The sequence below is a fragment of the Drosophila obscura genome, unplaced genomic scaffold (genome assembly GCF_018151105.1).
Source record: "Drosophila obscura isolate BZ-5 IFL unplaced genomic scaffold, ASM1815110v1 contig_97, whole genome shotgun sequence".
Lineage (NCBI taxonomy): Eukaryota > Metazoa > Arthropoda > Insecta > Diptera > Drosophilidae > Drosophila > Drosophila obscura.
In genome coordinates this window covers 800,513-825,881 of record NW_024542891.1, presented here as the reverse complement: position 1 = coordinate 825,881, position 25,369 = coordinate 800,513, and the positions used below count along the sequence as shown (strand labels likewise).

Sequence of the window (25,369 nt, the reverse complement as noted above, 5' to 3'; positions counted from 1 at the left end):
ACAAAACATAGTAAGTTCCGAGAGAACATTGAAGAACATTTTAAGTGTTAGACTTTATTTAAGACCTATTATAAACAATTAATTAAATGTTCCATCATTTCTTGGTGGTAGTCAAGGCGGTGAGAAAAAAAAAAAAGGGGGGCTGAGAGCAGAAAGAGTGATTGTTTTTCTTCGTTTTTAAGTCTAAATGCACTGTAAAGTGTATGGTAGTTTGAATTGAGCTCAACTGGGCTCTAAGGGGAACCGGCCAGCAATCAAATCGAATAACGAATACGATGCGAATGTAGCATAACATCTATGTAGTATATCTTGTAAATAATGATCGCTTGATGACCATTGCTCTTTCGTAATCATAATAAGGGAGTGTGGCCGCCTCCACTGCTGCTTCCGGAGATTACAAGCGAATCGGCTTGGATTTGGTTTTGGGTTTGGGTTTGGTTCTTGTACTGGAAGTAAAAGTATAAGTTGGGCAACAATGACTAATACGACAAGAGCAATAAGGAGGATAGGTGTAGGTGTTGGTGTTGCCAGTGGTGGTGGTGCCAGTGGCAATCAGGTGAGCTTTGATCGCTTCTTGGCAATCGCATCCTCGACGGCACGCAGCTGCTTGAGCAGCTCTTCCCTTCTTGAATGCTTGCCGCCGCCATCCTTATCCGTGTCCTTGTCCTTGTCCTTATCCTTGTCCTTTTCCTTGATCTTATCCTTGGTGGGTGAATGACCATGCTTGTCCGTTTCGCCTGAGTGGATTGGCGATGCCAGCGCGGATACCCCCACCATGGTCGATGGCTTCTTAATCTCAATGGAAATCGGCGAACGTTTTTTGGTCGCTTGTTCAGCGGCTATTCAAATCGAATGGAGAACAAAAAGGTGATGAAAACTCTTCACTTTACTGTGAGAAACATGCATGTGGTGGAGACTTACGCTTTTTAATTAATTTACGCTCGTTGAGCGCCTTGTCTGTGGCCCGTATCCGCTTCTGCGGTGACTCCAACGATGTGGTAGACGATGAAGATCCCGATTCTGAATCTGAATACGAGGTATCCGAGGAATCTATACAAATACATATATCTGATTAAATCTATCGCTTATAGCTATAGCTATGGCTAATACCTGATTCCGAGGATGTGGAGCTGCGACCTCGCCTCCTCTTGTCGAATTTCTTGGGCGAAGGCGATGAGACCTTCTTCCGCTTCGAGGCGGGACTGGTACGCTTTTCCAGGCCAGCTCCTCTCTTGTAGGACGGTGAGGGGCTTGCCTCTGTGGATGGCACAACAGAAACAGAAACAGACATTAGAATTATTTTCCCAATGGATGTCTAAGGATATTGCCCACTCACTGGTCGAGTTTCGTCGTCGACGCGGTATCTGGCTGGGCGAACGCACCGCTCGTCCTGCTGGCGGCCGTCTAGCAGAGGCAGGCACCTTGTGCGAGCCACCGCCCCCGCCGCCGCCGGCGCCGCCGCCACCGCCGTAGCCTCCAGCGCCACCACCTCCGCCGCCACGGCGCTTGTGATCCGAGGCACTGCTGGAACGAGACGAATCCGAGCTGGAGTCGCTCTGAGAACTGTTTGAACTGGAATATGATGTGTTGGATGTGTAGCTCCTGCGGTCACGTCTGCGACGATCTTCCCGATCGTACGAGCCACGTCCCATCGATTTGGATCTCATCCAGGGATCGCTCCACTCGTCGCCCCTGCCACCGGCAGACTCCACACGCTGCACGATCACCTCCCGTGCGGGACGCAGCCGACGATCATCCTCATAGTGTGGCATTCGATGTGGCGGTAGCTCCCGATATCTGGTCATTCTGCCATACGCATCGACATCCTCGTAAGGCATCGGCATATACTGCTGCCGGCCGTAACGCTCTGGCGCCGGTGGACCGTACATTGGGTACTGCAAGGGGAAGAGAGCGCGGGAATTAGCATGACTGCCAGTAGATGAAGCTGGTAGATGCATGGGTAGTGGAAGTGCAAGTTGCTGCTCACGCACCGGTGCTGGTGTCGGTGAGCCGGACGGGCTGCTGTTGTTCCCACGTTCCTTGAGGTAGTACGGGTCCTTCTCAAGCTCGTCGGGCGAGAGGGTTAGGTTCATTTTCTTGTCCTCAAAGTCCATATCCTGCTCCTTCCGCTTGTTCGCCTTCCGCATCATTTCCTTGGCCGTTCGCAGTCCCCGCTCCCAGGCATTCTCCACCACCACGGGCCCATCTGGCAGGAGAACAGGCCTCGCCTCATGATGGTTCGCATACATGCTCGGCGCATGATGCACCGTCGGCGGTCGATGATGCAGCGGCGGCCTCTCGTTCCGATAATCGTGATAGTCGGCCGGCGATGCGGCATGTGGGGCATATGCACTGACGGGTCGCGGGGCAGAAATACCGCTGCTGCCGCCACCGCCACCACCAGGACCGCCACCACCTCCGCCGCCGCCACCGCTGCCACCACCACCGCTACTGCCCTGCATGGGCACAGATCGCACGAGACCCTCGAACATTGTGTAGTTGCCCTTGTCGGTGACACCGGGATGCAGGAAGCGACAACTCATGCCCCAGGTGCACTGGCCACGCGTGTAAAACCTACAGATGGGCTTCGGTTCTGTTTCCTCGGGCCGTTTCTCATCCTCATCGGACACCTCGCCCTCCTCCAGCTCCTCCTCGTCCTTTTTCTTTTTGGCAGCGGCGGCAATTTCTGTGGCGCTGTCCACCTCCAGTGTGCCATTTTTATCGTCATCGCCAACAACGCGGCCATCTTCGATCTCCTTGTCGCCACCCTCCACTTCGCCATCGTCATCGTCCGAGTGTCGATTGGACGTGGATGTGGGTGACGATGAGTTGCCCTTGGATGTGGTGTTTGTTTGATTGGCTTTGCCATCGGCATTGGCCCGATCCCGATCCCGTTCACGATCCTCGTCCCTGTCTCTGGCTATGTCCGGACACTCGCCCTCCTCCGCCTCAAAGTCGAGGGCATCGTCGTCGTGTGTCTTGACAAGATCCTCCTCCTGCAGACCCGTCGACGGCGGCGCTTCCCTGCCATTAGTGCTGTCCTCAGTCTGTACAAAAGAAGATTACAAAAGATTAGACCACGAAAAATATGGCGTAGAGATGGGGTAAATCCAACTTACATTTGATTCAGTGGGTGATGCTCCTCTCTCCAGCGGACTGTTTATCCGTGGAGCCTTGCCGTTCAGCTTCCCGTCGTTAGCGGCAGCGGCATCAGCGTCAGCGTCAGCATCCTCATTATCATCGCGCAGACCTGGCAGTGTATCATTGGAAATGGCCCCGTCATCATCATCTACATCGGGATGGAGTGAGTTTTTCGACGACGCCCGCTTCTCGTCTGTGTCAATTTCACTCACATCACTCAGATCCTCGTGGCTAATGTTGAGATCCACAGCCGCCTGATTGTACAACTGCGGGCTATTGCTGTGACTTCTCACGGAGGAGAGGAGCGAGTTTTGCGGTGATTTGGTGCCGGCATTCGGTGAGCCAACACTGCCCCCAGCCGTCGGTGGCACTGAGTCGGGCCTCGAGTCGGGTCTCGAGTCGGTGGTGGTCTCCTCTCGGTCACGCGGCCGCTCGTTCACCGCACGATCTGGTTCTGGGTCCGCTTCGTCCTCGCTGCCGGAACTGCTGCTACTGCTGCTATCACTGACGCTGCCCGAGCTGCTGCTCGAGCTCTTGTTCTGCAACTTTGACCTTTGGCTGCGGTTCGAGCTGGAGCTTGAGTTCGATGAGGAGCTGCTCGTGGAGTCCGCCCTTCGGGATCTGTTCATTGCAGCAGCGGCGGCGGCCGATGCAGCGGCGCTGGATGTCACATCCGCCGCATGGCTAGACGCGTCCTCGTCCGCACCACCACCCGTTTCCTTTATGGGTGAGTTCGAGCGTGACTCGCTTGAGTTGGATGGGTTCGTGCTGGCGCGTGAGTCATCCGACTCCATGGTGAGCATGGACTAGCCTTGTCCCTTGTGGGGCAGCAGCAACTCCGTTCGCTATGTTCCTGCAGGTGCAGAGATGAGAGAGGGGTTACTGGAAGTCAATTGGGAAAACTTTCGTCCACATAATTTATCTATGTATATATATATATATATGATCGATAATCTTAATCAATCGTCGGATATGTGGCCGACGCGCATAATGGAGCATGATGGAAGGGTATGGTCTGCGAGCTTTCGGAATCGATGATTTGTTGGAGCAGATGGGAGCGGAACAGCCGTCCAAGGTTTTAAGGCTGGGATGAACAGACAATAATCAATCCCCCTGGAGATGCGATATCAATTTATTATTCTTGCGACAGATATGCACCATTCCAACGGAAACGACAATGATATGGGGCGACGAAAACAGAGCCAATGACTGGGCCAAGGTCAGGGTCAGGGCCACCCACCGGCAGCAAATAATGCACCCAACAAATATCGATGCGCTGTCGATTACTCAATGAATATCGATCCCCCCAACAATGTGCTTGGTGGCGGTGGTTGTGGTGGGTGTTTTTTGGGGTATACAAAGGGGCTTAAGAGTTTTTCGTAATATTTTTGTTTTTGGTTTTACGTTTTTGTTGAATTCTTACCTTCATTTCGCTTTTAATTTGGTTTATGTTTATATTTTCTTTCATTTTCATTTTGATATTAATTTCTTGATGTGTATGTGTGTGCTGTGTGCCGCTTCTTTCGTTTGTTCTTCGTTTTTCTCGAGACTTTTCGCGAACGTGAGATACGGAACATTGAGAGATTTGCGAGTGAGGGAGAGAGCAAGGGCAAAGCAGCGACCCGTACGGCTACGGGGGGGCAAACAACGGGTAACGGAATACTTTACTTTAAAAAAAGTCAGAAAAATACAGCCTTTTGCTCTCTTCCCGCTCCAATGAAAGTACACACACACATACACTCGACTCGACACTCGAACTCACACACTCTCACATACGTATACATTATGGTATGTGGGAGAGACACTACGAGACCTACACACAAACACAGACACTGTTACTGTTAACACAGAAAGCTAAGGTGTGAGAGAGATAGAGAGTTTAACTTTACTGCCGGACTTTTTTCGCACTTTTCGCGACCGACGAACAGACGGAGAAGAGTCTGCTCAAAAGAAAGGGGTCCAATTAAGTGTTTACTTTGCACTTAATATTCTTTTTTTTTTCTCAAATATACTCTTTTTATTTTGCTATTTTTGCATAAACCACTTTTCACATACGCAGTTGACTTTACTTGATTTGAGTTTTATTTGATCTTTTTTTTTTTTTGGGTGGGAAAAATAGAATACTTGAAAAGAAATGAATTTGTTGGTTGCCTTTTGTTGCAATATGTACAATATTGTTGTTGCTGCTTACCTATGGATGGGACGAATGGGTCGAGATGTGCGGTCGCGGGCACGGACACAGGCACGGACACGCGAGAGTGCCACCACAGATCGGCGCCTCTTTCAGCACCGCCACCGGGAATCAATCGTTTTCGTCGATTTCTTCTATCTGTCTGTCCCGACTGTCAGACTGCCGTCTGCCTGTCGCGCGTCGCTTTCGCCTTCAATGTGTGCGCTGCTGCTGCTGCTCTTGGCCTATGGCTATGCAGTGTGTCGGAGGCGATTGGCAATGGGTCTTCCACCCACTGTCCTTGCGCAATTTGAAGATATTGCTGCAGCTTGATTATCACTTTTACCTGAATTTGTTAGCACGCTGTATTGGTGGTCTTAAGGGCAGCCGAGAATAACTTAATCCACATTTAATTTTTTCGTCACAATCCAATGCCGCCGCTACTACCGAAAATATGGCCGCTTCTAGGGCTGGGTAAAATATATCGTTGGCGCTATCGATATTAAGCCGACCATCGATACTATCGCGCGGAATATGCAACATTGAAATTTTATACATATTTCATACAGTACATTTATGCATAGGTGTAGCTAAGAAGAAGTTATGGACTCGCAATATTTTTTAGCTATATAAACATTACATGAATGAACAATTTTATTTTTTATCTGTTAAATTTTGAATTTATTTGCAGCCCTTAAATTTTTCGATAGTATTGTCCTCTATCGATGTTTTTGCGCCTAACAGCACACTTTTTCCTTGGAATTGCATTTAGCAAAAAAACAATTAATTTGCTAAAACAAGATCTTCATAGACAGAAATTCACTGTAAATTGAATATATATATTTATTTTGGATTTTTCAATGATGGTTGGATTATGTAATCATAAATTTATCTAAGCCTCTTGTATTTCCACTTCTCTATTGCCTGCAAACACTGGTTCCCCCTCCTCCACCAATGGTGCTGTTGCCAACCAAAACGTTACGTTTTCTGCAAATATGCAGACAAAACGCAAAATGCCCACCAACAATCCGGACCACGCCACTCTGGGGTGCCACACAGCGGCTCTACGCATCCAGCCCCATCGATATGAACTTCGAGCTGTTTGAGGGCAAAACGAGCGACTCCAGCGGGGCACCGCTCATCACAATGCACGGCCTGTTCGGCTCCAAGCAGAATTGGCGCGGCATCAGCAAAGCCCTGTCCCAGCGGACCAACAGGAAGGTGAGTGCAGCAGGCACCCAATACTGGTTGTACCAAAAATCAAAATGCGTATCCTCCATGCACAGATCTACACAGTGGATGCCCGAAATCATGGCGAAAGTCCTCACACGACCATCCACAACTCGCCGGCTATGTCGAGCGATGTGCGCCGCTTCCTGGAGATACGATCCCATCCAAAGGCCTGTCTGATGGGCCACAGTATGGGCGGTCGCACAATGATGCACTTCGCCCACAAGTATGTATGTATGTTTGCGGCGTGCGCGCCAGATGAAACCGCTAACAAGTCTCTTTCGTACGCCAAATGCAGCCGGAAATGACGGAACGTCTGATTGTCGTCGACATCTCGCCCATTAGGGTGCCGCGCTCCACTGGCGAAATGCAGCGCATATTCGATGCCATGGTTAATCTCAGCCTCTCGCCGGATCTGTCCATGTCCGAGGGACGAAAGCAGGCCAAGCAGCAGCTGCTGCAGGCCACCGATTCGAATGAAACTGTCGAGTTTATCATGCTAAATCTGAGAAAGGATCCCCAAACAGGAGCGTAAGTAATGCGTCTGCTGTTGCACTGCTGATTTACAATCACAATTGTTTGTTGAATCCCATCTTCAGGTTCTCGTGGGCCTGCAATGCCCAGCTGCTGCGCGATTTTCTACCACGCTTTCAGGACTATCGGTCGCACTTTGCGTCCCTGCCACCGTATAAGGGACCAACCGCCTTCATTTGCGGCACTCAGTCGCCATACATGAAGTAAGCATGAGGTTGAGGTTCTAGCCATGGCAAACCCACTCCCATCTCCCATTCTACCATTACAGACGCGAGGATTGGCCACAGATTCTGGAAATGTTTCCCAATGCCGAAATCCATTGGCTGGATGCCCACCATCTGGTGCACTTTGACCAGCCGCAACAGTTCATCTCAATTGTCACCGAATTCCTCAATAGACCATTGAGTGCCTCATAAGGTTTTTAGATATTCAAATTGTACAAAGCATCTTATAAGAAAAAGAGAAACCAAAGCACACACAATGATGTTTACTCTCCCCTCGGTCACAGTCGCCAGCTGCGATCGTTTGACAGGACTTCGCTTTCGTACAGCAACACCAAATAGAACGAGATGGCAGTACATGGCAACATGGTGCACCATAAAGTTGGGGCACACGCATGAGCAATGCACTTATTAAGCCTACAGGGATGTTCCCAACATTGGATACGATACATTTTCCTGTCGAATACAATTATTCTTATAGGCAACACTTTTAGCATGATAGAGAAACAGAGAACGGCATACAGTAGTTTTCCTGATTATATCTCTACTAAGGTGTTCGCCCATTTCCCTCTGTCTATTTTCATACGTTTTAGCCTGTAATCCAACCATATTTACATCAGCTTTATGGCTCATAACTCAGTGAATTGGGGTAGAATTTGACGATTTTGAGACGATGATGGGGGAATTTTCAGTGCATATTTAGACGAAGTGTAATATTTTTGTTCCTTCCCTCGGAAGGAAGCCTTTACTACCTAAAGAAATCTCAGCCAATGAACAAATCCCTCCTTTGTGCTGTCGGCCTGAGCTTAATGCTCTGAAGAGTGGTGCAATGGACTAGCCATAGGCCGCTGGCCTAAGGACTTTTTTTCAAATTATATCAGCTGGGTGTGTCAAATATGATGGATCTTATAAAGCTATAGCTATACAAATCCAGAGGATTCCCTCAATTATCCAAAGAATTTAAAACAATTTCTTGGTTATTTTTGTTACATTTAAAATGTAATTTAATTTCTCATTCTTGTTCGGCGTATGATTTTCAGATCAGATTTTCCGTTTTCTCCATAAGTGTAGTTCGTTTTTATGTTTTTGTTTTTGTTTTGTTCTCTTGTTAAAAAATATACATTACACAGACACGAAACGAATGCCATGAAGAAGCTTGATACAATCCGTATGCTGCATACAAAAAAAATTGACAGCAAGTGTTCGAATTTGTTGTTGTTGTTGTTGGGTTTTATCCGTGTTTGTGTAAGTATATAATATACGTGTATACGTGTGTATATGTTTTTTGTATGTGGTTTCACTTACAAACTAAGAATAAATACATGTAAATTAGGGGGAAATCACATTGCACTTAAAAATAATATAGTCAAGAGGTTAAAAAAAAATTATCCATAAATGAACACAGTTCTGCGTGCGATGGTGTGGCTGTGGGTGTGTGGGTGTGTGGCTGTGGGTGCGTTTTGTGTTCTTGTGATACAATACATCAAACATCAAACAGGAATGGTGGGTATAAACATTTGTGCTAAGGCTAAAATGGTTTTGATAATGTTTTTCGATTTGATGTGTGTGTGTGTGTGTTTGTGTGGGTGTGAGAAGTCATTGATTTTGTCTCACAGATTTTTTTGTAGTTCTTTCTTTAGTTATTAGTTTTGCTCTAGTTCTCTCTCTTTTTGTTCTTTTGTTTTTTTTTTTTTTTTTGTATTTTGTGCCTTTTTTGTGTGATTCTTGTTTTTTTTTTTTGGTTTGTAGTTTGGTTAGACGATAATTCCGCCATCGTAGGCGTAGTCTGCCTTGTTGTGCATGACAAGACGATTCTCCACAAAGTAAAAGCTGTCCGAGCGCGTTTCAAAGGGGCTCGATATCATTTCAGCAACTGCAATCACAGAAAAACAGAAAAAGAGATAAGAAAACTCAGCAATCCAATTCTACGCCCTGTGGCCCGCCTCTATGCTGTAGCCTTGACCCACAAACCCACAGAGAAGGGAGATATTTTTCGTCTTTGTCGTTTTTTTTTTTTGGCAGCAGCCTCTGACTGCGCCTGCACTTATGTAAATTGGCGCCCCACTGCCTACCTAGGTCGGGTGGAAGATTAGGAAACTCGTAGATGTGCTCGCAAGTGTTCTTCGAGTACGGAATGCAGTAGCCAAACTCAAAGTCAAAGGTTTTCAGCAGGCGATCACGGAAGAAGTGGCGCTCTATCATCCGAAAATTATTCACTGGCTGACTGCCCACAGTGAACTCCACCCTGGGGAAAAGAACCAAAGTTAACATCCATAATAGCTGATATATGCATATATGTACATGTGTATATGTATAGGGGAAGACACTTACGTGGCGCCCACAGTTTTTAGGTTGAGAAATGCCGGAGTGAACTGATAGCGCACATAGCGTCCGGCATTGGGATCGGCAGTGTCGTCAAGCGATAGCTCCTCGGCGGCGGCCAGCATTGTCTCCTCCACGGACAGGCCGTCCGGGAATTGCTCGCTGGGTGGCTTGGCGATCTCGAAGAGCACAGCACCGCTCTCCAGGTCACGTATCTTGAAGCGTGTAAAGTCTATTTCGAACACATTGGCATTGGCCGAGCAGAGGTAGTCGTCCGTGATCTTGGTGAGGTGCAGCACCTCCTCGGGACTGACCTTAGACTCCTCCTTGCGCTTGCCCTCGGCCCCGGCTCCGCCAGCAGCAGCAGCTCCAGCTCCCATTGACCCGCCGCCGCTGACGTTGCCGTCACCGTTGCCCGGGACAGAGACAGAAGCGGCCGCCGCAGCGGCACTGGCAGCGGCAGAAGCAGAGGCGGTGCTGGAGGAGGAAGATTGCACGGGATTCAATTGCTTGCCCACGACACTCATGACTGGACGCGGCTGGATGGATATCGACTGTGGCTGTGGCTAAGGTCGTCTGTTGGATTGTCTCCTTTTGGGTGGATGGCTGGTGTCTCTGCTTCTGGGGTCACTCCTACTGTACGCTCTTTGCTCCGGCGGGGCAGCGCTCAAACTGCAGCAAGAACAGTGTGGATTAGAAGGGGGCAGGGGTTGGTTTGGGTTGGGGGGAAAACTGCATTAATTAGTGGATAATTAACCCCTGGCTGCACGCAAGGGTGAGCGAATACTCACCAGAACATATACACGCATCGAGAGTTGCCATAACATTCGCCAAAAACAACAACACAAAAACGCGACCCAATTTCTGGAAAAGCTCCGTTCTATGTGCTTGTGTTTGTTTTTCCTTTGCTCTTCCGCACTGTGTGGGTGTGTGTGTGTGTGTGGTGTGTTGTGTATGTGTGCACATGCAAGGGTCGGTGGCTATGTGTGTGTATGTTTTCCTTTCTTTGTGGTGTTGCTGCTGTTGCCTTTGAGTTGCTTCTACTGCTGCTGCTACTTCGGCTGCCTGCCCCGTGGCTGCTTCTTATGTTTTAACTATTGTGGATAAACATATGCATTGCATATTATCACATTTAGCTATCTAGTTTTATTTAAATTCTAATCATTTTCTCCTATTTAATAAAAACCAAACTAGAGGTGTCAAACCATCGAGGGCACTATCGATAGTATCGATATTTTACTGCTAGTCTCTACTATCGACGGTGTTGCGACTATCATGATATTATCGAGCTACAGTCGTTGCGCTTTTGATATGTTTGGATTGGCTGCTATAAAATACGAGGACACATTTGTAAACAAATCGACAGGTGGCATCTAATTTTTACAATGGACAAGTTCCTAAAAGGTTTCAATGATTTTTTAATAATTATTAGAGCTATCACGATAGTATCGATTGTTTTTTCAAAACATTCAACGTTGATATTCTTCGATTTTGATATTCCGTTTTACATTACTAGCTAGCTGGAACTCTCAGCCCCAAACAAATAATTTTATCCGATAGATACATACATTTCCTACAGGATTGGCTAGTTTTTAGAACTCCTTTTTCATTGGATTATTTACATATTAAGGTTAAAACAAAAACGGCCAGCATAAAACGAATTAATGTCGCGTTTGTGGCGCTGCCAGACTCGTTCAAGTCAGTAGTTGCTGGGGCTGCCATACCAAGTATATTTTGTGAGTATGAAATTTGTCAACTTTGATATTCTTTAATATTACTAATGGGCCCTGTCAGCCCCAAACAATAATTTGTATCCATAGATACAGTGAAATTTTTTTTATGAGTTTTCAGAAGTCCTTGTATTGGCATTATTTACATATTAAGTCTAACAAGCATAACGAATTTGTCGTCGTTTTGTGGCCTGCCAATACATTCGTATTCCCGGGTCTGCCATACCTGATATTTTGTGTTGAAACTCGTCAATTTTGCCAAGTTTCGTTTAATAGTACCCTCTAGCCGAAAACAGATAATTTTAGTCTCGATAGATACATAATTGGAGACGGAACATGAACAAATTCAATACCTTCCCGTCCATACATTTCAATTTTCCCAAGAATTTCAGCATTGCTGCCACACCCGTGCGGGAAAGTCTCCACAAAAACACTCTATTCTCCACTAAAAGAGTCCTCCCCACTGAGGCCCAAATGTCAGTATTTTTGGTGCGCTAAATTGAGTTTGGCGGTCAATTTGAAATGTGTCTTAATATTTGGAAAAATAAATATTTCACTTTTTTTGTTTTTTCGAGTGACCTCAAAAACCTCAGAAACCGAGAACCAGTAACCAGTAAATAACAAAAAAAAAATCAATAATTAATAATTTTTTTAGCATGATACTATGCGTTAAAGCTTCGTTGGGAAAAATATCATAATATTACGAATACATTGATTTTGAGATATGGTGATACAATTTTCGACGCACACACAAAAATAATCGGTATTTTTATGCGGCGAATTTGGTTTTCACACCACACCACACCAAATTGCCAGTAGCCGATAGTTGAATGCAGCTCTGCGTATGACAATGGAGTGGTAACACTCTTGGCGCGCTGCTACTTGAATTTGAACTAACTTGCCACATGTCCTTTGAGTACAAATAATTGTGCTCCCTGTTTATAGCTTAGTTAAACCATAGCCTCTTATCCTTTCTAAAGCCCGAACGAACTTTTGAGGTTTCAAATGCCTGAGGAATGGCCACACTGTTAAAAAGCTCCTAAAAAAAATTCAAACTAAATTCAAACGCATTCAATATGGATCCCTAATATTAGCATGACAATCATTTGAATATATTTGCATTGAAATATTCATTTTGTGCATTGAAATAGCCATTTTCTTATATACACTTGCATGCACACATATGTATGTATGTATGTATGTTTGTTCAGTATGCACAGATTTCCCCCGCAATATTCACTGCTGCAGCAGCCGGATGCACTTGAAACGAGGCCCATCCCAATTGTGGCTGGCAATTAGTTAATGTCCATGAAGATTACCCGAGTTCCAGCACAGGGGGCCCTCCCTTTCTTCCCCTTCGGGCCTCTCAAGTGTCTCGGGTGAGCGCCAGTCCAGTGGTTGTAGCTATAGGATCTGGTCTTGCTTATACTGGGTTCAAGAGCCCTATCCCATTTCCAACCCAGACTTAAGGGCGCCAAAGTCTGATCATTTCGATTTGGTCTGCATATGCACTTACATACATACTTATGTGTATCTGTATGTACGTATGTGTGTATGTGTGTGTGTGTGTGTGTGGGTAGGGTAGACCAGACGACTACTTAGTATAATTCTAGTTACTTCTTCTTGCTATGGCTGTTGCTGTTGCTGTTTCTGTTCATGTGGCTGTTGTTGCGCCTTAAGTTGGTATTTTAATATTCACAGCCAGACCCAGAAGAGTGTTAAGTTTCAGAGGCCGCATGCCATGTCCGCCCGCCATCTGTCCGTCCGTCCGTCCGTCCGTCCGTTCGTCCATCCGTTTGTCCGTGTGTGCCTTTGGTTCCACTGTCCGTTGGCGTCCGCGTTTCCTGTATGGTTTTTGCCTCTGTTCCTCTCTGTCTGTGTCTCTTCTTGCGTGTGTGTGTGTGTGTGTGTGTGAGTTTGTGTCTGCCTCTATGTGTGTGTGTGTGTGGCAGTGAGAACGTGTTCACTTCTATCTTTAGTACAGTTTGACTGCTGCAGCCGCACACTGACGAGAGGAATCCGATGCCCATAACCAACCCAAAGACTTGATTTATCCCCAAACTCAAGCTCCAACCCACAGTCTGGACATATCCGCTCCTGAAAATGATGGAATTTGACACATCTTGGAAGGTACAGAGAGAGGAGAAGACAGAGGAGGAGCGAGATAAAGAGAGAGAGAGAGAGAGGAAGGGCTTAGGAATTTGATTGATAATCCTTCTTGCTCGGGCAGTGGGCAAGGAATGTGGCAGGTATAAGGACAGGGTACAGAGCTTAGTTTTGGTAAGGATCAGGTTGCAGCCCCAATTCAAAAACTCACTCAGCCTTCCAATAGGATTCCCTGTTCCCTGTTTCAAATCTGATCAACATTTAGATTGGTTTTTTGGGGACCTCTGCAGTACAAAAATTGAACACAATCAGACATTTTTAGCTAGGGCAACGACAAAAGCTCATTACGACGCGCCATTTTTAATGGATTTCTTTTTGAGTTCAAATCATTTTGACAATTAAAGTTTGTCTACGAATCTTTACAGATAGATCTCAACCCAATTCCAAGATACAACTTTCAATAGTTTCAAAAAATAAAAGCAATTCCGGAAAAACCAATTGACAAAAATATGAATTCCCACAAAGCTGCATAATTATAATTATGTGCCCCAGGCCAGGACTCTGGGGATAGAATACAAATATTGATTTGATTGTTGGCATTACAGGAGTGGGAGTAGGAGTGGGAGTAGGAGTAGGGGTCTATGTATTCCCAAAAATGTACCAACTATGGGAATACGTATTACCAAATGGGTATAGCGACATTTTTTCGTTTACGTCCCGGGGGCAGCAAGAGGAGAGATGCATTCATAGAACTCTAGTAGTACCTCTTGTGCATGTGCGAATGTGTGTGTGTGTGTGTGTGTGTGAGTGCATGACAGGGTATCGAAAACAAACAGTAGAATAACAACAGCCGAAATCGTGGGCGATTAAATTCGTACTCGAATCGAAGTCATTGTCACTGGCGGGGTTACGTACTAGTTGCTCTAGCCGAAGGGGGGTTTGTCTATTCGAGGGGTTTAAGTGAATGGACATATGTACGTATGTATACTTGATGAGAATCAACAGGCGATTCGCGGGGCCCCCCCGTTGAACTGCATTTGTTTGTCTCTACTACGCCTCTGCCACTATCCCAAGTGGCGATGACGTTATGTGTCGGCTGTGGCGCGCCGGACGGTCTGTCGTCGTCAGCGGTGGCGGCGATGCACTCACACATGCACACGTGGTACTTGTGTGTCTGTATTGTAACACCTCCCAACCGTCGCACCGCCCGACGCCTTCGTCGTTCGTCAAAAGCGCCAACACCACCAAAACGAAAGAAGAAGCAGCGCAGTGGCAGCAGCAGCAGCAGCAGCATATAATCTAAATGGAATTTTGCTTTTGCTTTGCGCTTCGCTTTTTTTTTTCGAACGATTTCTCAACCTAAGATACCAGGCCCCCGCCCCCGGCCCACGGCCCCACAGGCCCCATAGGCCCCATAACCCCTGGGGCCCACAGAGAGCTCAGCGCGACGCCGACGACGCCAGCCAACGTAGATGTTTTCTGCTGCTGCTGCGCTGGTCAGCCCACTCCACGGCACCACGCCACACTCCATGCCTCCCGCTGATGCCCTCGTTTCGACCGCTGTGCTCTCTCTCTCTCTCACTCACTCACTCACTCACTCGCTCACTCTCTGTGTGCGTGTGTGTGTGCCTGTGTTTGTGTGAGTTTGGATTTTTCTGGCGACAGACTGTCTGGCCTGACTCTGCCGCTGTCGCTGTCGCTGCCAAGTGGTCTGCGTCAGGCGCACCGCACCGAACCGCACCGCACCGCCCCTCGCCCATCACACGTTTGTTTGCCTTTATATGGTGACTGTATGTATGTATGTATGTTTGTATGCACATATGCATGTATGTATGTATGTACATATGTATGTTTGCATGAACTTTTGCTGCTGCTGTATTTTGTTATTGTTCCTCCTGCTGCATGCATGCATTCATACATAGCAATGTACATACATAAATACGTATGTATGTATGTATGTATGTATGTACATGGCAGTGGTGCTGATATGGATTCTCAATGCTGTACATAGATTTTTGTGTGCCAGTGTGTGCGCGTGCATTGTAGGTATCCCAAAGCGACGCCACATGCACACACTCGTACTCGTGCTACAGTGATCACTGCCACTGGTACTACAGGGATCACTGTCAGTGCACGAAAATCATCACTCCACGCCCACAAGCCTCCTACAGCTCCTTGAATCTAATCATTTGTAATTAAACGTACATACATACATCAAATGTATATATGTACATACATATGTACATAGGTACATGTAAATATGTGCATCAAAATACGAACTAATTCCTGGGATTAATCGTTTTATGAAACTTCATCGAACTTCTTCATGTTACATGACTGATCTTCCAGGGTTAAGGATCTTCTCCACAGAAAATCAAATCATCAAAAATATGTTCCCTGCTAGTTTCATCGATCGATCACAGGTCATACTTTACAAGATCTGAAATAAACCCTTCAATGCGCTGAAAGTACGAGTAATACCTGGAATATCTGGAAAAGTATCTTTCTGCAAAACGAAATTATATGCTAAGTATGTACATATGTATATTCTTCACAGAAGCTTCCCTGTACATCAGCAACATACGAAGTGGGCATAAACAAAACAGGGCAAACCGATAGGGACAGCAAAAGCACCAGAGACGACTTCCAAGACTTGGAAGACTTGGAAGACTTGGCATACAAACACAATCGCAGTCGCATTCGTATTTGTATATGGCACATACATATGTACATACATATGTATGTATGTATGTAGATTCACGCATGCATTTACATAAATATTTACTTTCAATGAAATGCCCAAAGCTGCAACTGCATTCAAAACGAAGCCAAAATATGCTCGCAGCACAGGAAGGAACACACACACAGATTGTGGGACGTAGGACGTAGCACGTAGCACACCCCTTCCGAACATACGCCCCACATGCACTTCCCTCCCTTCCCTTCACCAGCCCCACAACATATGTATAAAGTACAACGACAACTCTCGCACTAAGGAACATTTCCACCTCAAACCCCTGGACAGAGCAGAACAGACCGCAGCTCCAGTCCCAGTTCCAGATTATGACTATGCTCCCCATACTCATATGTAAATTGTAATTTTTTCGTTATCTGACTCCAAATATTGGATTTACATAGACAGTTTACCCGAACCCCCGAACCAGTACCCAAAACAGCGCCCAGTGGGGGGGTGCCTCACGTACAGTAGGCATTGGGAAAGTCTGATATAGTATTGATAGGTGTGGGGTACTACTTAGAAGGGGATGGGTAAGCACTCTATTCGGTGGAAACAGTATGGGTATCGGGGATCGGGAGCATATGCCTGGGAAACTGTTGTTCAGTTTTATTTTAGAATCGCCTTCAAATCTAAATTCGTTTAGGGGAAGAAAAAAGCGAGCAAAAAAAAACAGTCATACAAATGTTTAGAAAACTGTTCTGATCTTTCCATATAATACTGTTCCAAGGAGATGTGTATGAGCAGTGCTTACCATCTATATAACTCGTATTAACGAAAAAGGGTTAGTGCAGGTATACATATATATCTCTTGATACATAAATATCTCCAGATATATGATATTATCTCCATATGATTAAAGGATCTTAGAAAAATCGTCTTCAATTTTCTATCTAAGAAAAAAGCTAAGAAAATTATGATAAAACAGAGTACACGGAAACGTTGAGTCGCTTCTGTTGCTGCGACTCTACTTTTGTACCCGTACTCAGTCAGTATGGTTATACATTGGAGCTTATGATTTATGTGGAGTTTTTAAATATTTTATCTGCTTACATTTTGTTTGCTGCATCTCTCATCTATATACACAACAATCAGTAGTAGTATCAGGCGCTGGGGTAGCAACTGAAAATTGCTACGGTTACGGGTATAAAAAGAAACCCCCTTCACGTACCAATATGGCATTAATTTGGATCTTCAGCAGGTTCTGAATCCAGAAGAACGAGAAGAGAAAGTAGATTTTAAATTTAGTTTTCATGTTTGACTATCTAAACCGATAGCATACCTGCAGGAAAGGGTAACGAACAAACTAACTTTCAAAGAAAATTAAAACTAAAGAATAAATATCGTTACATCTAGCGTATATTCACATGTTCACAGATCCTTTAAACTTTTTATCAACTTGCTAAGCACATGGATCTTCTCCACAGACTTTCTTCCTCTGTTAACAGATTTTTTACTTTCCATTTTTCTTTTCCAAAAAAAGTGATAAGTGATGGCTTATACTCGCCACACAGATATATACCCAAAGCAAATCGAATCAATCTTATCACCGATCTTATGCCATTGATCTGTCGACAGATCAGGGGAGGCCAGGCCTCTTGTGTCAGAGACATGTCCTGTCCAATACGTAAACCCGCTGACAGGGGACTGTGTGGGACACAAATCATACCGAAGTGTCGTCTGGTCGGCGGGTTGCTTTGGTATGCAACCGATCGCGCCACATGTCAGATGCTTATCACTAATCTCTCTCTCGCTCCCGCTATGGGAGTTCTTTTGGCCATACTCGAACCAAAATGGTATCGATGTAACGCCTTCGAAAAACGGAACCCGAACCCGAGACCGGCTTCCATTCGGATTCGGATTCGATTCGGATTCGGAATTTGATTTACGGCCAAACGGCGTTTGGGTCGCATAGATTTCATAATTAGTATTTTGTGTACGTTGTTCCCCCCCCCCCCACACACACCGTGATAGACACCTTCTAGTACTATGCCAATGGGGGTGGGGGTATGGGACCAACAATAGCTGAACGATTTATGGACAGGTGTTGGCGATGTCTCCGGCTACTGTGCAGCCGCATAACCATCCGACGGATGATTGCTCATGCCGGACGCGTACTCAATCCCCCGCCCTCCAGATATATAGAGAATGCTCATAGATAGATGCATAGATTGTATCGGGTGGGGTCCACGGGTACGAAGGGTGCGTATCTAATGAGGTCTACAACTCATTTAACTTTTTAAACGAAAGATATTCCTGGCCGATGACTAAATTATGGCCACCTGCGGTGGCGGTGGCGGTGACAGTGACAATGGCTCTTGGCTCCTCCAACTGAATCACCAAAATATCAGTGAAAATACACATATACACATACACAAATTCGACGATTCAACAGCTACCGGATATGGATCCATTCATCATTTTGATCCCAAAATCCCGTATCCCCATTAGGCGGCTATGATAAATGTCCCAAAAATACCGAAGATATTTCGATTTGGTATGCAAGGATGCGCCGTTCCTGCGGCGATCGAATCAAAGTTAAGATCGCATTAATTCCAAATTCAAAATGCCGATAAAGTGCGAGAACAGGTACGAACGTCGTCGATCGGAGGCGAGAAGAAGGATCCTCGGTGGATGAAGGATGAAGGTTTTATGGTGCGGCCGTAAATGCAAGCCAAGTTCTTTACGGCCTTTAACACAAACCCTAAATGTGGATTACGCTAATATTGCCCCCTAATAAAGTGTCCCATGGAAGCATGGCCCTGGCCTGGCTCTCAGGCCAAGAATATTGCGTCTGATTGGTTTTTCCCACGATTACAATTAGCCGGACAACGGGACAGACCTGACCTGGCCTGACCCTCACACGCTGAACGTCCACTGTCACTCGGAACTGAAGGAAACTGTGGACGGACGAGGCAGGCCAGCGCTGTGGATTGTGCACTAAGTTGCTTAATCCGACGGGAAATCCAAAACAAATGCGACGGCCTGCACCCGTGTGATGTGGCGTGTCAAGTTATTGAACTGACTCTCGCACACCGATCCTATACGATCCTATCCGATCGTGAGGCGAGCAGAGGCGATCCTCTAGGCGATCCTCAGGTCGAGGCACGGCAAGGCAAGGCGCAGACCTAAGCCAAAGTTAGAGGCACACCACATGTGTGTTTGCGACTGGCGGGAAAGCCCCATTTTAAAGCTGGGCCAAAACGGCAACACATGGTGCGCACGGCGACCCTCATCCCGGACAGGTTCACATTCCATTTCCATTTCCATTTCCATTCCCTGGAAGCCGAAAAGAACAAGGGAACCTTTACGAGAGTCCAGAGGACGACCTGCCAGGTCGTTGGAGAGGAGCCACTTGTTGGGAAAACTCCAACGCACAATAATCAAGTGGCGTTGCGGCTGATCTGTGAGCTAGGGATTCTTAGAGATTTCGCAGGATCAGAGATTGCTAATCAAATGCTCAGATGATATTCTGATATCGTTCTTCCCTATGCTGCGATTGCAGATTAGATTTCCTCCATCAAAGGGAAATAAAACAAATGCTGATCGATTTATTATTGAGTTTTTCAGGCCAGAAAGGATCGCCATAAAACCAAAGTAGCTAAAATAATTCTAAGATGGTTTTTGCATTTTAATATCTACAATTTATTAAATTTCTGCCGATATTTGAATGATCTGTGAAGCTAATAAATATATAAAAATAGATATAGATCACATCTGTAAGAAAATTAAAACCAGAACCAAGAAAGTGCATAAACTTCTCCCTTAAATTTTCAAGGTAATTTTCAAAATATCCCACTGATAAAGATATAAATCATTCAGATATTCATGGTACAAATAGTTGCTTAGATTACTAATATATGGAATGATCTTCCGGAATAATCCATTGATCATATGAGTATTACAGTCTCAATGAGCCTTGGTTTATGCTTAGCGACTTTTGAATATTTCGATTGACGCTCTAAATAATGAATAATGGCTGAGTGAAAACAAGTTTCGCAATTATGTTAATTTACCTCCATAAAGCCAGATCACGCGGTGCCCCTACGATGGCTTTGATGATTAAGAAGTAGTTTTAAATACTCTCCCATTGCAGATCAGGGCTTGGCTCTGACCAACTTTGATATCACAAACACCGACATGAAAATGTATTTTGATTTTGTAATATGAACCCTTTCATTCGTATTTTTTATACATCCAATAATAGCTTCAGGATAATTCCATCATAATTGATTCAATTTAGACTCTGGTTTCCTGGTTTACCAAAATATTGTACATAATATTGATCTTGGAACTGCTGAACTCTTAATCAAATTTGTGAGGAATATCCAAGAATCTTTGCAGGATTTTTCTTCAGACTTCTATCGATTGAAATATCATTGAAGATACACTCGAATCTTTCTACAATTAACTCTACGCATAGAAATGGTGATCCGAAATATCATTATGGGTTCTATCTCACCACAGACATGACAAACTTTAGAACCGATTCCAAATGCCTATTTTTTATAGGGTGTCCGACAAAATCAAAAAGGTTTGCACAAAAAAGAAAACACCCGAAAATTAAACAACAGCTCAAGTCTTAAGTAGAATAGATCAGAGAACTCTTGCCCAACGATCCAACGTTGGCCATCCACCCACACGCGCGTCTCCACGAAAAAAAAAATAAAATAAAAATCCAGCAAATGCGCTGAAACTGGCAGAAATTATTGCTTATCGAAGTAGAATTTGAAAGCGGATGGGGATGGTGAGAGGTGGGGGGTTTGGAAATTGGAGTGAATGGGGAAATGGAAAAGCAAATGAAAGTGAAAGAACTGTTGAGGGCGCACATGCTCATGCACAGCCAAACATTTCGAGCATTTGGGCTCTTAATTTTTGTTGACTGGACAGAATCGCGTTGCAAATGTGGCCAAAACCATACACACACACACCAGCACACAAAATGCATCCAATGTGTGTATTCTGTATGTACGAGCCTATGTACATGTGTATGTGAGGAGGGGCCCTCGAAAGAATTGAATAGCAATATGGCCTTATATGGCCACGAAGCTTTATATAAGCGAGTACTGAAGGCAAAGCCTACATAGCATCAAATTTCTGCAAAAAGTTACTAGAAATTCGGAATCCCAAAAGAATCATTCTTTTAAGAACACAAAATAGGTCCATTCAGTTCTAATCGATATAAAATATAGAGAAATTAATGGGAAATATTTCATAGGCGGAGTTGTAAGGAGATCTCCTTCTTTCATAAATTATTTAATATTTAATGATTCAATAGATACATATGTACATACATACACATATATATCTATTTAACAGAGAACATCTCCCTCCGTGGAATATCTCTTTTCAATGAAGATCTCAGCCCATGGAAGATCTTTCTCCAAAAAAGATCCCCTTCTGCAAGAAAGTTCGCCCATGTTGCATGTAACATAATCCTGTTCCGGTAATGAAAGTTTTTATTTATTCCGGAAAACCCTATTTATAATATGGTGCTGCCCCTACACGCACGAGTTCTTGATTTCGAGACGAGGTTAGTTTAGTTGCTTAGTTAGTCCGTAACCTCCAGAATCTATTATCGTAGATGCGAAAATAAATATCATGTGACCAGACTTTTGAGAAAGGGTTGAATTTGTCAGCTGGAATACAATTTGATGAAGGTACGAATATTAAATATATGTACATATGTACATAGATGTAGATATTAAATTAGGGATCTTTCAACCTTCTCTCATAGATTCTTGGATGAACGAATCGTACTAGAATTCTAAATTTTCAATCAGAGCTCTCTTTCCGGATGTAAGAAATGATTTACCATTCGATCATTAATTAGATCCACTGTACATACATATGCACATACTAAGTACACGTACAGGTACAGACAAGTGAAATAAAGAGATTGAGATTTTTGGACCCCAGTACACCTCTCTTAAGAAACTAGAAATCTGTAAACTATCCAGCAATCATATATCATATGTATCATATACATTCATATGCATCCATAGATCATTAAAGTACACAAAAATGATCCGTAGATCATAGTAGATTTAGATGTATCAATACTCCTTAGAATACCTTGATATAGCCGAAGTTGTGGTGTGAACCAAATACCTATCTTCTTAGCCGTACATTTCTGGCTATATTCTTAGATTCTTAGATATATTGCATCCCATATCCATATAATACAGTCACACACAACACACACCGTTTACACACCGTCGTTCTATAGGCTATAGCCGTAGCATACCGCCTATGGAAAATTACCGAGTCGCATTCCACAAGAGGCAGGCCGATTGCCGCCCCATCGAGCAGGGGGCAAGGGGCAGCGAATAGGGGGCCAGTGGTGGAGCAGGGGGTGGGGGTGACCAGAGCGTTAGTTAGGTTTTTTGTTGTTGGCCGGTTGCGTGGGGCAGCCGATCGATCAGTTGCCAAAGTCGAGGTCGCGCTCTCCACATGGACAGGCACCCATATACACACACACGCACACCCGTACTGCACATGCCTTTGTGTTTGTGTGAGTGCCTATGCAACGCACGAGGGGGCGAGTGGGGGAGGGGTGCACAGGCTTGCAAAAACAAAAGCAACGAAAAGAAATCACAGCAAAAAGGGGCGGAGGGAGCACCACTGCAATGAAAGGGTTGGCAGCGGTAGGGTGAGGGATAGGGAAGGAAGAGCGATCGCAATGGGCAATGGTCGGGGTCGGGTCGGCGTTGGCGTTGGTGTTGGCGGGGCGAAGCGTGTGAAAAGACGACAGCAACAGCGGCAGCAACAACAACGACGGCGGCAGCAGCAGCAGCAACGGCAGCGGCAGCAACAACAACGACGACAGTATGTCTGGCAGCGTAGCATGAACTGGCGACATTCTGTCTGGTAGCGATCACAGTGCAGCGTTGCCGAACTTCAGTGCCCGCTCTCACACTATGTTGGTGGGGTACGTACCTGTCTATGGCGTGCTCTCTTTATCTCCGTCTCTCTCTCTGTGGGACATACATACACTCACTCACTCTCGCAGAGACAGAAACGAACGAAAGAACGAACGAACGAACGAGCGAGCGAGCGGCAGACAGAGCGACGACTGAGAATGAACTTCAAGCTGGATGAACGCTACCCCCGACTCCCCCTCCAACGAAAGCAACAACCAACGTGCCAGGCAGAAAAGCGAACGAGTTCTAGCATTCATTCGCCATCAGAGAGAATGAATCTCTCTCTCTCACACACTCGCACACAAACATGCACGCTGCGGAAACTGCTTTTTGGCGCTTGCTGCCCCACGTCGGCCCCATAGCCATCTCACTCGCTCTTGGGCGAACCATTCGTCACTTGTCGCTGTCGCTGTCACAGTTACAGCAACAACAATAATGTGTGAATACGAAAATAAATTAAATAACATTAGCTTCAGAGGTACACCTTGCCGATGTGCCGCCACTGTGCGGTACAGTGGGAGCTGATGCCTAAAGAGCAGAGCGCTGCTGCCCGATGATGCCGCCAACGCAGACGTTGAGGCGCCGGACACAGCATCAGCATCTCGCGCAGCTTTCATGCGTCATTCATATTGCCGACAGTAGAGTGTGAACGTGGCAAAAGCTCAATCAACACGAAAGAAAGCTTTCTCTTCTCAATCAAATCAAATCAAATCAAATCCTGGAAGCCATTGAAAGCTCTCTGAGAAAAAGCTCTGCACTCAACTTCAATATGGCTGCTGCATTCCTACCCCAACCCCCCAAAAGGCAATCTCTCCGCCACCCCCACCCCACAAACGATCACTCAGTTATTTACAGTGGAATTTCACACCAAAAGGTGCGCGTTTTTTCTTAACGAGAAATGCGCATAGCATCATCGCCCCGGATGGTCCGCCACCACCCGCCCGCGCCCACACCTTTGCGCATCGAAATTCCCTTCCCCGCCCGAACCAAAGCCTATCACAATTCCCTTGTCCCTTTCCCCCATTTTCTCATAGCAGAGATGAGCGATGATGTTTTTTTTGGCGGCGTGCCTCGATCACGGGGGGAAGCCGGGTGGCGGCCGGCAGCTGTTTCCTGTGGCCCAACCTCAACCTGTTGGTCCGAATCGAGCCGAAGAACCGAAGAGAAGCAAAGAAGAGCAAAGCAAAAGCAGAGCATGGCAGAGCAGATCCAAGCAGAGCGTCGGATTGCCAGGGCTGCACTCTAACCAATGTAGACCCGATTGTGCTGGCGGCTGGCGCCAGGGCTGGGCCATGGAAAATTAGCTAAGCTCCGCTCTGTTCTCCGCTCCAGTCTCCCTTTCACCGATCACCCTTCTACCTATCATACCCGACGGAACGGACTGCCTGCCCTGCCGCTCTGTCTGCCGACGTTCGACATCTTTCCAATTGAAAATCGACAACAGCGCAGCACAGCGCAGCACAGCGCAGCGTACTGCAAGCGGAGGCGTCGGCAGCCAAAGCCGGCATACAATGTGGCGCTGCTCGATAGATGGTGGAAAGGGTGGGATGGGGTGGGGGCATGACAGGGAGAAGCGGTGCGGCGGCTCGGTTCGGTCAGCTCGACAGACGAGTTATGTATGTGCTGCGGTGTAAGAAAAACCTGTTTGTTTAAACAACAATCTTGTACTAAAAATACAAATGCCTCACACAGATACACACACCAGCAGCAGGAGTATCAGCAGTGTCTGTGGAGGGGGAAGGGAAACAGCAGTAGCAGTGGCAGCGTGAGCCGAAGAGGAAGAGAGACACTGAGCACTGGCTCCTCTCTCACTCTCACTCTATCTCTCTCTCTCTCTCCCACACATTGACACTCACGCGCGCGCTCACTCACTCACACACACACACACAAACACACATGTGCAGTGTACAGTGTGGCGCTCGCTTTATGCTGCTTTTGTGGGTTGTATGATGAACGGGAACGGGAAAGGGGAGGGAGAAGAGGAAGAGCCGCCTGCCAGTATGTCTGCCAGAGTGCGCCAGCGTCTTCGATTGCCCCGCTGCTACAGTCGCGTCGCGTCGCGTCGCGTCGCTCCCCTTTCCCTGCTCCTGCTGTGCACAGCTGCATCGTTTTTGTTGCTGCTGCCAAAGCACGTAGGCGTCCGCTGGTCTGTCTCTGTCTTTTATGTGCGCTGCGTTTTCTGTGGTTCTGTCTCATGTTCATGTGCATGTGCATATGCATTCGTGTGTACGTGTGCGCCTGCGAGTGTGTTGGCGTTG

General features: G+C 46.0%; 3 protein-coding genes across 4 annotated transcripts; 1 reads left to right on the top strand and 2 right to left on the bottom strand.

The window, feature by feature from the left end:
* Positions 1-15: 15 nt before the first annotated feature.
* Positions 16-5,561, bottom strand: LOC111074370 (zinc finger CCCH domain-containing protein 18). 2 transcript variants are annotated; one of them, XM_022367122.2, is made up of 7 exons: positions 5,333-5,561; positions 3,120-3,994; positions 1,992-3,047; positions 1,337-1,895; positions 1,111-1,257; positions 922-1,050; positions 16-839 (listed from the first exon to the last, which is right to left on the bottom strand). In XM_022367122.2, the coding sequence occupies exons 2-7, from the start codon at positions 3,942-3,944 to the stop codon at positions 553-555; spliced, it is 3,003 nt and encodes a 1,000-aa protein (XP_022222814.2). In that variant the 5' UTR covers positions 3,945-3,994; positions 5,333-5,561; the 3' UTR covers positions 16-552. The 2 variants fall into 2 exon arrangements, with proteins under 2 accessions (XP_022222814.2, XP_022222813.2); XM_022367121.2 differs by having other exon boundaries at positions 1,337-3,047.
* A 561-nt stretch (positions 5,562-6,122) lies between these two features.
* On the top strand, positions 6,123-7,550 carry LOC111074384 (protein ABHD11). Its single transcript, XM_022367138.2, has 5 exons — positions 6,123-6,532; positions 6,598-6,771; positions 6,840-7,072; positions 7,141-7,278; positions 7,344-7,550. Exons 1-5 carry the CDS (start codon positions 6,266-6,268, stop codon positions 7,489-7,491), a joined length of 960 nt encoding a protein of 319 aa, XP_022222830.1. The 5' UTR covers positions 6,123-6,265; the 3' UTR covers positions 7,492-7,550.
* An 835-nt stretch (positions 7,551-8,385) lies between these two features.
* On the bottom strand, positions 8,386-10,561 carry LOC111074386 (protein unc-119 homolog). The gene is made up of 4 exons (XM_022367139.2): positions 10,410-10,561; positions 9,628-10,290; positions 9,369-9,541; positions 8,386-9,169 (listed from the first exon to the last, which is right to left on the bottom strand). Exons 2-4 carry the CDS (start codon positions 10,143-10,145, stop codon positions 9,051-9,053), a joined length of 810 nt encoding a protein of 269 aa, XP_022222831.2. The 5' UTR covers positions 10,146-10,290; positions 10,410-10,561; the 3' UTR covers positions 8,386-9,050.
* Positions 10,562-25,369: the final 14,808 nt, after the last annotated feature.

Coding starts and splice junctions, on each gene's coding strand:
- LOC111074370 (XM_022367121.2), bottom strand. CDS start 3,944: ATGCTCACCATGGAGTCGGATGACTCACGCGCCAGCACGAACCCATCC. Junction 1,051..1,110: donor CTCCACATCCTCGGAATCAG/GTATTAGCCATA, acceptor GTATTTGTATAG/ATTCCTCGGATACCTCGTAT. Junction 840..921: donor GCGTAAATTAATTAAAAAGC/GTAAGTCTCCAC, acceptor CGATTTGAATAG/CCGCTGAACAAGCGACCAAA.
- LOC111074384 (XM_022367138.2), top strand. CDS start 6,266: ATGGTGCTGTTGCCAACCAAAACGTTACGTTTTCTGCAAATATGCAGA. Junction 6,772..6,839: donor TGCACTTCGCCCACAAGTAT/GTATGTATGTTT, acceptor CGCCAAATGCAG/CCGGAAATGACGGAACGTCT. Junction 7,073..7,140: donor AAGGATCCCCAAACAGGAGC/GTAAGTAATGCG, acceptor TCCCATCTTCAG/GTTCTCGTGGGCCTGCAATG.
- LOC111074386 (XM_022367139.2), bottom strand. CDS start 10,145: ATGAGTGTCGTGGGCAAGCAATTGAATCCCGTGCAATCTTCCTCCTCC. Junction 9,542..9,627: donor CTAAAAACTGTGGGCGCCAC/GTAAGTGTCTTC, acceptor TCTTTTCCCCAG/GGTGGAGTTCACTGTGGGCA. Junction 9,170..9,368: donor TAATCTTCCACCCGACCTAG/GTAGGCAGTGGG, acceptor CTGTGATTGCAG/TTGCTGAAATGATATCGAGC.